This window comes from Macaca fascicularis, chromosome 4, assembly GCF_037993035.2.
Source record: "Macaca fascicularis isolate 582-1 chromosome 4, T2T-MFA8v1.1".
In the NCBI taxonomy this organism is placed as follows: Eukaryota; Metazoa; Chordata; class Mammalia; order Primates; family Cercopithecidae; genus Macaca; species Macaca fascicularis.
In genome coordinates this window covers 47,486,358-47,499,474 of record NC_088378.1, presented here as the reverse complement: position 1 = coordinate 47,499,474, position 13,117 = coordinate 47,486,358, and the positions used below count along the sequence as shown (strand labels likewise).

Here is a 13,117-nt window from a genome sequence, read left to right as displayed (position 1 = left end):
ATATTAGAGAATTAAAATATTATAATAATAATAAGCCAGTTGCTTATCTTACTTTGAAAATTATTAGGGAAATGGGTCTACTTACATGTACAAAGTCAAAGTTTTATATGGTTATTTTAGATCAAGTTTCTCTTGCCATTTCCATCACATCACAAGCAAATGGTCTTTTGGGCTATAAATTTCTGTTGACTCTTGGGGTATACGCTCATCTCTGCCACAGATAACTCTTCATCGGAATTGTTTACTTTTAACCAGATTTTAATGTGTGCCTCTGTTTGGTGCTGTGGGAGATACAAATGCCTGGGGACTGGTTTCCTCTCAGTTTCTGTCAGCTGTGGAAACCATCTGCTAAAGGTGGGACTGGGCAGGACAGGGGTCCCTGTGAAGAGGCTCACATACATGTATCCTCCCATGCAGCCCACAACAGAATATGTTCTGAGCCTTCAGAATGCTCTCATACTCTCAAAGACACCAAGAAGGCACCCCTGAGGGAAATGAAGAGGTTATGATTTTGCTAATTAATGAATCTTTCCTCTATGTGGAATGGTTTTATTGCCTGAACTGGGTCATCTCTCCCATAGGATGTGAGTCACTCTGGCAAGGAGCGCAGTCTGTGAGGTTTCTGCTACAACTTTATCAGCTTCAGTTGGCAATTTAAATGAATCAGGCAGGTGGGAGAAGAAACAATAAAGCTGAAATTCAATATTGGAGAAATGGATGGCAGGGGTGTCGTAAATATTTTATATGGTTACCATTGAACTAAATGTAAGAGACGTAGGGGTGTGTGTGTATGTCTGTGTGTGGTGCGGTGGGGGGGGTGCGTGTGTGTATGTGTAATATATATTCATTTTCCCTATTTGCTTGCATTTAAAACTCACTGTTGCAATTTCTCTTATTAATGTCTATCTTAAACATATTTTCTGTGATATTTTATTGATGTAATGTCTAAAGAAAATGTGCTTGTATTAACTCTTAGAATACTGGAGACAAGGAAGCCTTCTTTATTTTCTTTAAGATAATTTCAAGTGCTAATCTTTTTCTTGCTTTAGATAGTGAAGGGAGGGGATTTTGGGGGCAGACTTTGGAGAAAGAGTTAATCAAATAACCACAAAACTTCAACTATTTTTAAAATCCCCTAGCAGAAATCAACAGAAGATTATAGTAGTGTAGCACAGAGAAGCTGAACCAAGTCTGGAGAATCAGAGAGGGCTTCCCCAAGAAAGAGAGTTAAGTTGAGGCCTCAAAGAGGAGCAGGATTTGAAACTAACACTGGTGCGAGACATGACACAGGGAGAGGTGGGATTTGTTGGTGGCACAAAGAAAGTGAAAGCTTTGAAGTGGACGAAGCTTATTGTTTTTGACAATCAGAGAAGATCACTGTGGCTGAAGCTAGCAAGGAAAAGGGAAGGAGGAATATGATGAGGCCAGAGGTCAGCAGGGGTCAGGTAATGCAGGGCCCCCTAAACCATGTAAAGGAATTTTGGTTCTTATCTTGAGGAGCAATGGGAAGTCATCCACAGTCTTGGAGCAAGGGAGTAGCATGATGACATTTGTTTATAAAAGATCACTCAGGGATCCTTTGGATAGATAGGAGTTGGCGGGGGGGATGCCAGTTCTAGCAGTGGTTGAGGGGAGAGATAACTGAGGCTGGGACCATAGTGTTGGCAGCGGAGATGGAGCAAAGGATAAAGATTCTAAAAGTACATCGGAGGTACAGAAGTCTGAAATTGGTGAACAACTGCCTGGAGTGGGCCTAAAAGAGATGGGTTAAGGATGTCTCATAGATTTCTGGCATGAACGACTAGTTTCAGGATGATGACAAGCGGATGCAGGTTTGTGGGTGGGATGCAGACATCTGGCATGGCATGAGGTTGGTTTGCAATTGCTAAATGAATAGATATGGAGTAGGTTCAGGAGAGAGGTATGGGATGGAGTTCGGAAATGAAGGCATTGCAAACACATGTGGATGGGCTTACCTAGGGAGACTGGGTAGTAAAACAAGAGGACCTGGAAGTGAGCTCTGAAGAATTCCAACACTGAGGCTTGGGGGGAGTGGAAAGAGCCAGTAAATGAGGCTGAGAGGGATCATCTTCAGAATGGAGGGAAAATAAATGGTTACAACACCTAAATCAGAGGAAGAGAACATATCAGGAAGTGGGGGTGTGTTTTAGTATCAAATTGCTGAAGTGTCAATTGAGAAGAGGTCTACAGAGCATTCCATAAATGCAGCAAAAGAGAAGTCACCAGTGACATCAGCCAAAGTTTTGCTAAAGTAATGACAGCTGAAGCCACATTGGCGTGGGTTAATAATAATAATATTAACATAGTATATTCTTTGTGTGATTTACTGTCCTGTGCGTTTTACATATACTAAAGACTAGTATTAGTTTAATGGTAATGCCAATCTGATGAGAGAGTTATTATTATTCCATTCTACAGATGAGAAAACCAAGAAACAGAGAGGTTAAGTGACTTGGCCCAGTTCATATGGCAGAATCAGAATACAGGCTTAGGCAGTCTGGCTCATGAATTCACTCTCTCCACCATTACACCACCTTGTCTCTTAAGCCTTTGCTGTGTGAGAGTAGAGACAATGGAGACAACTCTTTGAAGGCAAGGCACTCAGCTGTGAGTAGGGAAATAGGGAAGCAGCTAGAGGTACAGGGGCTGGTCCTAGAAGAGCAATGTTGTAAGGTGGAGACTGGGACTACAGTGTGTTTAGATGCTGATTGAAAGGATCCAGCAGTGAGAATGAAGTTACAGGAGAATGAAGTGATGAGCACGAATGGGGTCCCAGGAGAGCTGGAAGGGTATGAAGCCAGAGTCCAGAAGGAAGGATTGCTTGCTGAAAGACATAGAGACCGTTTTCCTATTGTCTCAGGAGCTGAAGAGAGGATGGGTGCAGAAATGATGTTTGCAGGGGGAGATCGAAGGAGTCCCTGTTTAGAGTCTTTTATCTTCTCTGTGAAATAAAAGGCCAGGCCATCTGCTGGGAGGACTGGGAGAGTGAGGTGGAGGCAGAGTGAGTGAATACAGATGTCTGGAGAAATCCACAGGAAAATTGCCAAGTAGCATCAAGGGCACAAGCAGCATCACACTGGTGATCTGAGCAGACTATGGGGAAAAGAGCAGCGGTGTGGGCATGGCTGTAGGGAAGCTAGGGAGTGTGGGAACGATCATAACCACATAAAACATGACTTCAGGGTGGGGCAAGGTTAATAGCATATGGGGAATTCTAGTTGTTCATGTACTCCCAGAATGTCTAAGAACCAGCTGTTGGGGTAGAAGAACAAAAAACTCAGAATAATAAATACTGGGGATTGAGACAGATTATATACATAAGCCTTTTCTATACAGATGCAGGTCTAAGAAGTCGATTTGACCAACACCCAAGTGGACATTCTCAGGGGCCAAGGGCAAGACACACTCTCTGTTGTCAGGCTTTCAACTGCCCAGATAGACTTTTCCTTACAAGATGAGAAAATAGTGCATTCTCAGCAACGTGCTTGTACAAATACACAGATTGGAATAATGGGAAAGTAATGACATTCTCAAATCTCATGGGAAAAGCAGAGCTCTGGAAATAACTTAATATATGAACCATAAGAAAATTTCAGAAAACTATTTAACATTCTTAATAGGTTATGAAGAGCCACACATCCTGTAAAGTAGGACCAAAACTTGTATGAAGAACAGAGGATAAAAAGAAAGTAAAGTAAGGGTGGGGGAAGAGAGAGAGAGAAAAAGAAAATGAGCCTTTCTCCTAGGGTCTCTGCAGGCATTCAGGAATTTTGTTGCCTAGGAGGAAGGAAAGATGTTCTCATTTCCTGAGCATCCCTATGGACTCTTTAATCCTCACAACTCTCTGAGGCAGGCGTTCTTTCCCATTTTAAAGGTGGTAGCAATGAGGCTAAGAGAGGATAAGTAATTTGCTCAAAGACTCCAGGAAGAGGGGAACTAAACAAGGAGCATCTAACTTCAAAGATCTGGACTTCTGCCTTCCAGGGTAAGGTTCATGAGGGAAGAAAGTTGCAGAAAGAGCTAAGCTGAGGCTCTCTGAGGATGGAGTATTCCTAGCGTGTAAACAGAATAATAATGGCCACTGGAACTGAGTGCAAGTTAGGTGCTGAACATTGTATACCCATTTTTCTGATTCTCACAGCAATCCTGCCTGATCACTATCATCATGCTTTTTTTTTTTTTTTCAGATAAGGAAATTGAGGCCCATAGAGATTAAGTGATTTGTTCAAGTATTTGTTTTTTTCCTGCTACTATGACACATTGCCACAGACTTGTGGCTTAAAACAACACACATTCATCGGAGAATTCTACAGGTTAGAAGTATAACATAGGTCTTATTGAGCTAAAATTAAGGTGTCAGCAGGGCTGAGTTCCTTTCTGGAAGCTCTACGGGGAGAATCCCTTTCCTTGCCTTTTTCCGCTTCTAGAGGGGGTCCTTGTTCCGTGCTCACAGCCCCTTCCTCTGTCTTCAAAGCCAGCAATGGCAGTTCGAGTCCTTTTTCCACTGCATCTTTCTAACTGTCCTTCCGCAGTCATGTCTCTCTGACCACAGTTGTGAATGGCTCTCTACTCTTAAGGGTTCACAGGATTAGACTGGGTCCACCTGGACAAAGCAGGCTAACCTGCCCATCACAAGGTCCTTACCTTAATCACACCTGCAAAGTCCCTTTTAACATGTGTCATGTCAGGGAATATATCCAAAAGTTCTGGGGATTTTAGGATGTGGATATCTTTGGGGGTTTGTGGTGGGCATTATTTTGCCTTCCATACCAAGGTTAAACGTTATTAAAGGGGCTGAGTCCAGAGTTTAATTTAAACTTGGCCAGCAAATCCTGTTGACTCTACCTTCAAAATATATCCAGAATCCTATTAACGCCATTTCTACCACCAGGGTCTACGCCACTTCATCTCTTAGCAGGATTTCTTCTATAGCCTTCCCTTCTCTTCTCCTTGTTCTACCCTTGCCTTCAATCCACTCTTAACACATTGGCCAAAGTGATTCCTTAGAAATGTCTCAGTTCATGTCAAGTCTCTGTCCAAACCTTCCAATGACTCCCAATTTGAATTAAGGGCAGTCTTTTCAGTGGCCTATAACGCTCTCCTTCCCTCACCCTAGGAGCTCTGTGTGCTCTCCCCCTCACTCTGTTTCCACACACAGTGGCCTTCTGCTTTCCTTGAACACACCAGGCTTATTCCTGGAACCCTGAATGGGAGGGGGTTTACTTCTTTATTCCATGTACTCCAAGACCCTGAAGCAGAAGAGGAGGACATGGCCTGGTTCTGAGATGCCTCTTTCCTTTCTGGTGGGGGAAAGGGAACAAGGATGAATATCTTCTGACTTCACTGCCTGTGCTTGTGCGAGGGGCTTTCGCTGTGGTTGGCAAATCCCTGCTTCCCACTGATCAGTGCTGTGAGGCTGAAGTCCGGGTGCTCACCTCTGCATCGGTGCATATGTGTGAGGTTTGCAGGGGTCTCTGAAGTGTTTCTGCAATGAAGAGCTTCCTTATGTGGGGGATCTGGCTGGCTCCAGCTAGACCTCTTTAACACCCCCTGGTTCCTGTCCAGGGTAGCACACCCCATGGTTTCCTGCTGCTGGAAAACCATTGCCCAGGAACCATTCTTTCTTGGGTGGGCTACCATCAAGACAGCTCAACTCCAGCAACCTTCCTCTATGTCAAACCAGATCTACAAGAAACTTTGGCACTTACAATGATGGGACCACAGGCCGCTTTACAGCTTCTCCTCCCGCTGCCCTGCCATATCTTTCCAAGACTCTTTTCCTTGCTTAAATAGGAGACATAAGGAAGGCTAACAAGTCAGCTTCCTAAATTCCTGCCTCATTGCTATTATTTACCAGGGATTCCCTTAGAGATTCACACTTGGCTTTGGTCAGTATGGAGAGGCCTTTCCTTCCCCCAGTGGCTCCCCTAGATCCAAAACTCAAGACTGCAAAGACCCTGTCCCTCTTCCCCAACTTGGGAAGAGGGTGGGGAAGACGGGCATGATGGAGCATGGATGGACTTGGTGATAATAAGTGAGAAGAGTCCTTTGTCTGTCTCTTATAAGCCCCAAGAAAGGTAGCTCTCTTCAGAATGTGAGATACTTATTGTTACAGTAGGTAGTTAGTCAGACACGAAAGGGCAGGAGAGCATTCCCCCACTACCTCCCTACAAACAAGAATGTCAGGCAACCATCAGGTGATGGTCAGTCAGTTGTTGTTAAAACTGCCTCTTTCAAATAATAATTGGTTGCAGTTGGCACCAGGGAAAGGCAGTCTCCCAATGGAGAAAGACACCTAAAGTTCACGATCAACAGCTTCCTGATAAGATCTCAGGAGGTGGGTGAGTGTGCTCAAGCATGCACACTAAGAGGCAAAATGGTGGAGTTTAATTGGTATATGACCTTCTAGGAGCATTCAACTGGTAAGGGAAGAATGCCGCAAGTGAGCATGCACGCAACTCCAATAAACATACTGAGCATGCGGCCCCTGCCAAGTGCTGGTAGGCCACTGTGCATGTGGGCAGCCCCCTCCAAGGAAAGAATCAGGGGGAAAGGAACACAAGACCCCGAAAGCATGCCAACACATAAAACACCAAGTCAGAAGGTCAAACTGCACACTTGATCTCCCAAGTTGCCCACTTGACCCTCTTCCAAGGGTTCTTTACTTCCTTTCATTCATGCTCTAAAGCTTTTAAATAAACTTTCACTCCTGTTCTAAAACTTGCCTCAGTCTCACCCTGCCTTATGCCCCTTGGTCAAATTCTTTCTTCTGAGGAGGCAAGAAATGAGGTTGTTGCAGACCCATACGTATATGCCACCAGTAACATTATCAACTTCATTCATCTTGGACTCGGTTCTCTAATGCCAGAAAATCAGAAAAATGTACACAAACCATTACAGATATAAAAGTCAACAGCTATGGTGGAGTGAAAGAGTCAAGTTGAACTGAGAAAAATGTCATCTGCTGGTCAAATAACACATGTCGGCCAGATTTGTTTAACTGGTGAAGAAACATCTGATTAAATGGAAGGAATTGAATGTGGTCTAAAATTTCATTTTCTTAGTAAAGAGGGTACAAATTTTTTCCTAAAAATTTTACTCATTCATAGCTAAATATTCTAAGACTTTAAAATTTGAGTACACGCTTATTTTTATTTTTGAGAACTTTTTCTCTGGCTTACAAATACTGTATGTAAATAAAAAGTAATGTATGTTTCCAGCAGAAACTTGAGATACAAAAACATTTCAACAAGAAGCCAAAAAATCATCCAAAATTGCCCAGTTGAGAGACAATCAAATTTTGTGGAAGATAGAATTCTGACATGAAATAATTTAGAAATGATCATAAAAGAATGAACACACTTCATTCTGTAAACCAAAAATAAAATCCTAAGCCTCTCAACCAACTGAATGGACCCCCCTCTGGGCCAAGGGGACCCTAGAGAAACCTGAAGAATGGAATTCGCAGCCATTAGGGGAAGGCAGGTTAGACATGCCTAATTGTACCCTCTCCTTTTTGGAGTTTAGGCATAACCGACCAGGATTAACTTTAAAATAGAGATCATAAGACTAACAAAACAGACACTTCATGGCAATAAGATTCCAAATTTCAACCTGATTTTGATGTAGCATCACATAACAGATGGTAGGTCCTGAAGGAAATAAAACATATCTTAGCCCAAAATATATTTCTTTGACATATTTTGAAATGGCTCTGCAGAGCCATCTTTTGTGGGGGATCTTTGCATTTGTAGAGAGTCTCCATTAATACAGCCAGGACATTCCTGGATCCAGGATAGATTAATCAAGAGCCTGATGCCTTTTAGGGTCTGAAAAGAGACATTTACCATCCATTCTCTCTGAAGGCTGCCACCTATGAGGCTTCATCTACATAACAAGAAACTTGGTCTCCACAATCTCCTTTATCTTAACTCAAGCATTTATTTCTACTGACTTAAAGTCTTTAGACAAAGCTTAACTCTTTCAAACAACTCCCAATCAGAAAAATCTTTGAATCCACCTATGACTTGTAACCACCCACTACTTCTTTGAGACATCCTGCCTTTTAAGGTCAAACCAATGCATACCTTACATGTATAGATTCACATCTTTGCTTGTAACTTCTGTCCCTCTAAAATGTATAAAATCAAACTGTAACCCAACAGTCTTGGGCACACTTTCTCAGGACCTCTTGATACTGTTCTCTGGGCTATGCTCACTCATGTTTGCTCAGAATAAACCTCTTTAAATATTTTACAGAGTTTGCTTTTTCCATTAACAATTCTGATTTTATTTTGCTTTATTTTCTGAGTTGGAAAGTTATTCGATGAACACATTTGGGAAATGAGATTTGGAATATGGAATTTGTTTAAAACCACTAGGGCCCAGAGACAACAGACATCTCTATTTTGCCTTAAATACACTCACAGCAGTTGACAAGGAATATTTATACTTAAGTGGAAACACCCAGGATCCATTTCGTCCCCTTCACTAACGCCTACTTGTTCTTGATGTGTCCTGGGTTGAGAGATCAACATGTGTTATACATGGCTTCTGACATCTCACATGGGCTCCGATTGAATGAGAAACCCCTGAAGGAGGGGAGAATAGCCAGGGGCTGGAAGAAGACTCCTCAGGACAGAGACTACTCTTAAAGTCTTGAGGATGTACATTTCCTAGGGTCTGAGTTGGTTTCCTCTTTCTGTATCTTGCAGATTGAAAGGCAGAGCAATGAGAAGCAGCAAAACTGCAGAGAGACAAGGATTCCAGGTGCTTGGAAGTGAGGGTGGAGGCAGCCTGGGAAAAGATTCAGCCCCAGACGACTGCACCAGGTGGAGCAAAGATGTCTTCTCTTTTATAAATGTCAACCAGAAGGCAACAAGAGTCAGGAGTCCATGATTTTACAGCTCCCTGTTGTTACCCAGTACCCCTGTAAGATTTCCTAATCATTCTTTTATAATTAAAAAATATATATTTTCATATCCTTTAGAGTTGTTTATGACTACTAAAATTGTTTTTGATTTTGTGCAAATGATCCAGAATGAGTAAAAAGAAAACATTTATGGTAACTAAAATTCTCAAGCCTTGAAAAGAAAACATTACTGTTTATACTACTATTTGTTAAGGAGCATTTCAGAACTGATAAATAGCAAATATAGGTATTTTTTTTTTACTGTGAGTCAGGCATTGTTCTATGGGCTTTATATGCAGTAACAGTGTCTTTCCAACTACGAGGTACATTCTGTCCTCCTCCCTGTTTTACTTCTGAGAAAGCTAAAGTCTAGAAATGTTTCCAACCCAGAAAGTGGCCTCAGCTACCAGGCTTGGCTGGTTCTTATGTATTTCTTCTCAACAAAATAAAAAACTCAGTATGTTCATTCATGGAGTTACTCTTCACACAGCAAGGGCAGTGGAGGGTCCAGTTAACAGACTACAATCTGGAGCCACACACTGGGGCTTGTACCGTAGTTCTGGCAACAGTCCAGTGGCTCATCCTGGGCAAGTCATGTACTCTCTCTAAACTTCAGCATGCTTCCCTGTAAAAATGGGCAAGATATCATGCCTATCTTTAAGGACTGTTTGGGCAACTAAATAATATTTGAACTGAACTTGGCACAGTGTCTGGCTCAAAGAAGTGGTACCCATTATGATTCCTGATACTTAAACTCTTACATCAGACACCAAGGAGACCTCCGTATGTATCCAGAATGCTATAAATAAGGGTCCTCTCAATGATTGGGGAAAATCTCACAAACAGGTGCAGAGAAATGCGTGTTGGGGGGGATGATGATCAGGGGAGTGTCCAGGAAAGGAGTTAAGAGCTCCCCACAAATGGACAGGTGATGTTTGGGCTGGGGGAAAGAGAAACGTGGCAAAGAGGCAGAAGTCATCATGGAAGGAGATGGGACGGCCTTTAGATGCTAAGCCTGGGGAGGACTGCAACGGGGCTAGGAAACAGAGCCACCAAGAATAGGAGCTCAATGGGAACCAGTCAATGGGGAAAGTCCAAGTCCCTCACTTTCTCTACTCTCACTATCCAAACCTGGGAAGAGAACAGATTCAGATGAGGAGGGCCAGCTGAGTCTAACTGGACAGTAAGTTAGAGTCCCAGCAAAACAGCCAGCCAGCCTGGCCAGCAGCCCCTGAGGTATAGATTTAGCTCAACCTTACTCAGTATTGCACAGACCATCTATTTCTTTTAAAATTAGCATGTGATGAGAGGAATGCTTTCTTTCATCTTGGCATGGGGCTCTGGAATGTCCAGTTACAACCCTGGTATGCTATCAAAAGATTTCATATCCCAAACCTTTGGCTGTTGTGTCACTGGTATGTTGGCCCTAACATAGTCTGAAAGGAAGCAAAAGCCAGTACCCTTTTGATAACAATTAAAATCTTGGATTTACATAATGTGACATGACGTGAGGGCCATTGTTTAGCTTTTGGCATAGTTATGAATGCCCAGGGCAGAACACCAAAGGAAAAAGTCTACTTTGAATGCTTTCTCAGAACAAATCTGAGAGAATTCACTGGTTAATGTAAATACATGTCCAAACAAGTACTGGTTTGCTTAGGGAGTACGCAGAGCTGGCAAGCCTCACTTGGCACACAGAGCATGAGTAATGCTTCATTTTCATGAGGGATCTTGGGGGTCTATAATGAGGACTATGTGGCATTTCCCATGTGTCTCTTTGGAACGTGGACTGATTCTACCCACAACGGAAGACAGGCCATCAGAAAGTACATAGTTCCTGAAATCTCTGGGGCTCTACAAGATGCAGGTAATTTAATAGCATATAAATGAATTTGCAGAAGTATACCCAGAGTTCCCAGAGTAAAGAACTTGCCTTTTCCACAGGTAAGCAAATAGGAGTGCAAAGTAATGAGACCGTATTTGGGGTAGGGGTGGGAAGTGAGACTGATTTGTAAACTATGGCTATAGGCAGTTCCAGGTATGTTTTAAACATCGTGGCATCCCTGGAATAATTGTGCAGCCTCCCTACTTGACTCTTCTGAAAGATAACACTCCTTTGAATGTAAGTTCATATGTATAAAGCACATAAATCCATTTTTAAGACATAACTTTAGTCATATTGCAGGTATGAGTTCTGATCATTTGGACATTTTCTATCAGAGAAACTTAAGGTTTAGGATGAGGGAAAAAGCTTAGAAAGTAATTAGGAAAACAAACACTTCCCTAGTCCTTGCAAGTGGTCTTTACTAGTTGAAGGAGGGGCCAATGGGAGGAGTTTATTTATTTATCTATTTATTTATTTATTTTTGAGACACAGTCTTGTTTTGTTGCCCAGGGTGGAGTGCAGTTGCGCGATCTCGGCTTGCTGCAACTTCTGCCTCCGGGGTTCAAGAGATTCTTACGCCTCAGCCTCCCGAGTAGGTGGGATTACAGATGCCCACCACCACACCTGGCTAATTTTTTATATTTTTAGTAGAGATGGGGTTTCACCATGTTGGCAAGACTGGTCTTGAACTCCTGGTCTCAAGTGATCTGTCTGCCTGGGCCTCCCAAAGTGCTGGGATTACAAGCGTGAGCCACCACGCCCAGCTGGGAGGGCCACATGGTCGTAAAGCTCCTCCCAGCTGGACGCGGTGGCTTATGCTTGTCCATATGGACATCCTCTGGATGTCTCCTTATATCCAGCCAGAGGGTGTGACTTCCTGAAGCAAATCTTTCTGCTCAGATTTGGGGCATCATGTGATTATGCAAAGTGTGTCATGTACTGTAGCATCCTTTATTTTATATTTCAACTCCAGCTGGAGCAAGACGCTCCATGGAGATAGGGCCTCCCAAAGAGCTCTAGGATTTGGGGGGATTAAGTACAGTTGAGGGGTGTTTGGAAGAATATTATCCAGTCCTTCAGGCTTAAAGGAGGGGATGGTGACCCAGAACTCAGGACAGAAGAGTCCCAAGAGGCAGAAATGCTGGCAGGAGGGAACTCCTCTGTGCGTGTTAATATGTCAAAGAGGACTTGGAATTATAAAGAGAAATAAGAAATTCTCTATGTTAAGATAAATAATTTTTGAAGTGTTAAAAACCTGATAAGAACTGAAATTAATGTGAGGTAGACTCGCCAGGCAAAAATTCTTTTATCAGATAAATTTGGCACCTCGCACTTCGATCTGAACTGTGCACAATAGATCAAATGAAGATTTCTTGTGTTTTATTTGCCCCAATATTTAAAAACAGAACAGTTTAATGCATTCTCCATGTAACAGCTAATTCTGGAGTATGTTTTAAATGGACCGGGGAAAATGTACAATTTTCACTTGTTTCCTAGTAAGTTTAAAGTCATTGCTCTAAGAGGTCACTTCTGTTCTCATCTGTGTTTGCTGCAACTCCCCTTCCCCCCAACAAAAGCAACAACAAAATCCCAAAGCAAAAAAGCCCTTAAGCAATAAAACCGGTGTCCAAGAAAAACATTTAGTTTGAAAAAGAGTTGAAAAATGTAGCCTTGGAAGAACCACTGCTTACATGGGATTGTTCAACAAATTCCTGTTGTGTGAGGTTTGGCATATACTTTCTAAAAATATAAGCATCTGGGGAAACGAGACAAAGCACAGGTCTTGGACCAAATGAGGCACACAGTGTGAATCTGTTAGTGATTATATCCATAATGAAATATGTGCCCAAATTTAGCAGTGCAGAATCTAATACAATAAGAAAGCCCAGCAGGCATGGTCCTTACCATAATATATAGCCAACAGAGAAGGTACATATGGCGGTGAGTCCGCTGCTCCTGCTGGGATACTGATGGTGCGATGTCCTCATCTCGATTAATATAAAGGGCAGAACCGTGGTGTGCTGGAAAATAACAGAGACTAGGTGACACAGATTCTTATCATTGTCTCTCTGTAGTTGTTTTTTCTCCGGTAGGAGAATGCACACTATAAATTCCTAGGAAAGTGTCAGGCAGAAAGAAGTCTACGGCTCACCAAAGAAGTTGAATGGACATAAAACCACATAGTGCCTTGGTTGCTCCATTAATATTTTTCTTCTGTATCTTAATTTTTGAAATTTTATTTTATTTTTTGCTCATTACAGAGAATTTTGATAACATAGAAAAATGTCTAAGTAAAAACT

General features: G+C 42.4%; 1 protein-coding gene across 13 annotated transcripts in view; it reads right to left on the bottom strand.

The window, feature by feature from the left end:
- Positions 1–13,117, bottom strand: part of AIG1 (androgen induced 1) — a 326,962-nt gene that overhangs the window by 83,417 nt on the left and 230,428 nt on the right. For 8 of the 13 annotated variants that reach the window (XM_065543485.2, XM_065543486.1, XM_074037158.1 and 5 more), the window contains one exon: positions 12,723–12,838. The exons of the other annotated variants lie outside the window; for them this stretch is intronic. In XM_065543485.2, the coding sequence (XP_065399557.1) occupies positions 12,723–12,838 (116 nt within the window). The remainder of the gene's footprint in view (positions 1–12,722; positions 12,839–13,117) is intronic. 13 annotated transcript variants of the gene reach the window in all.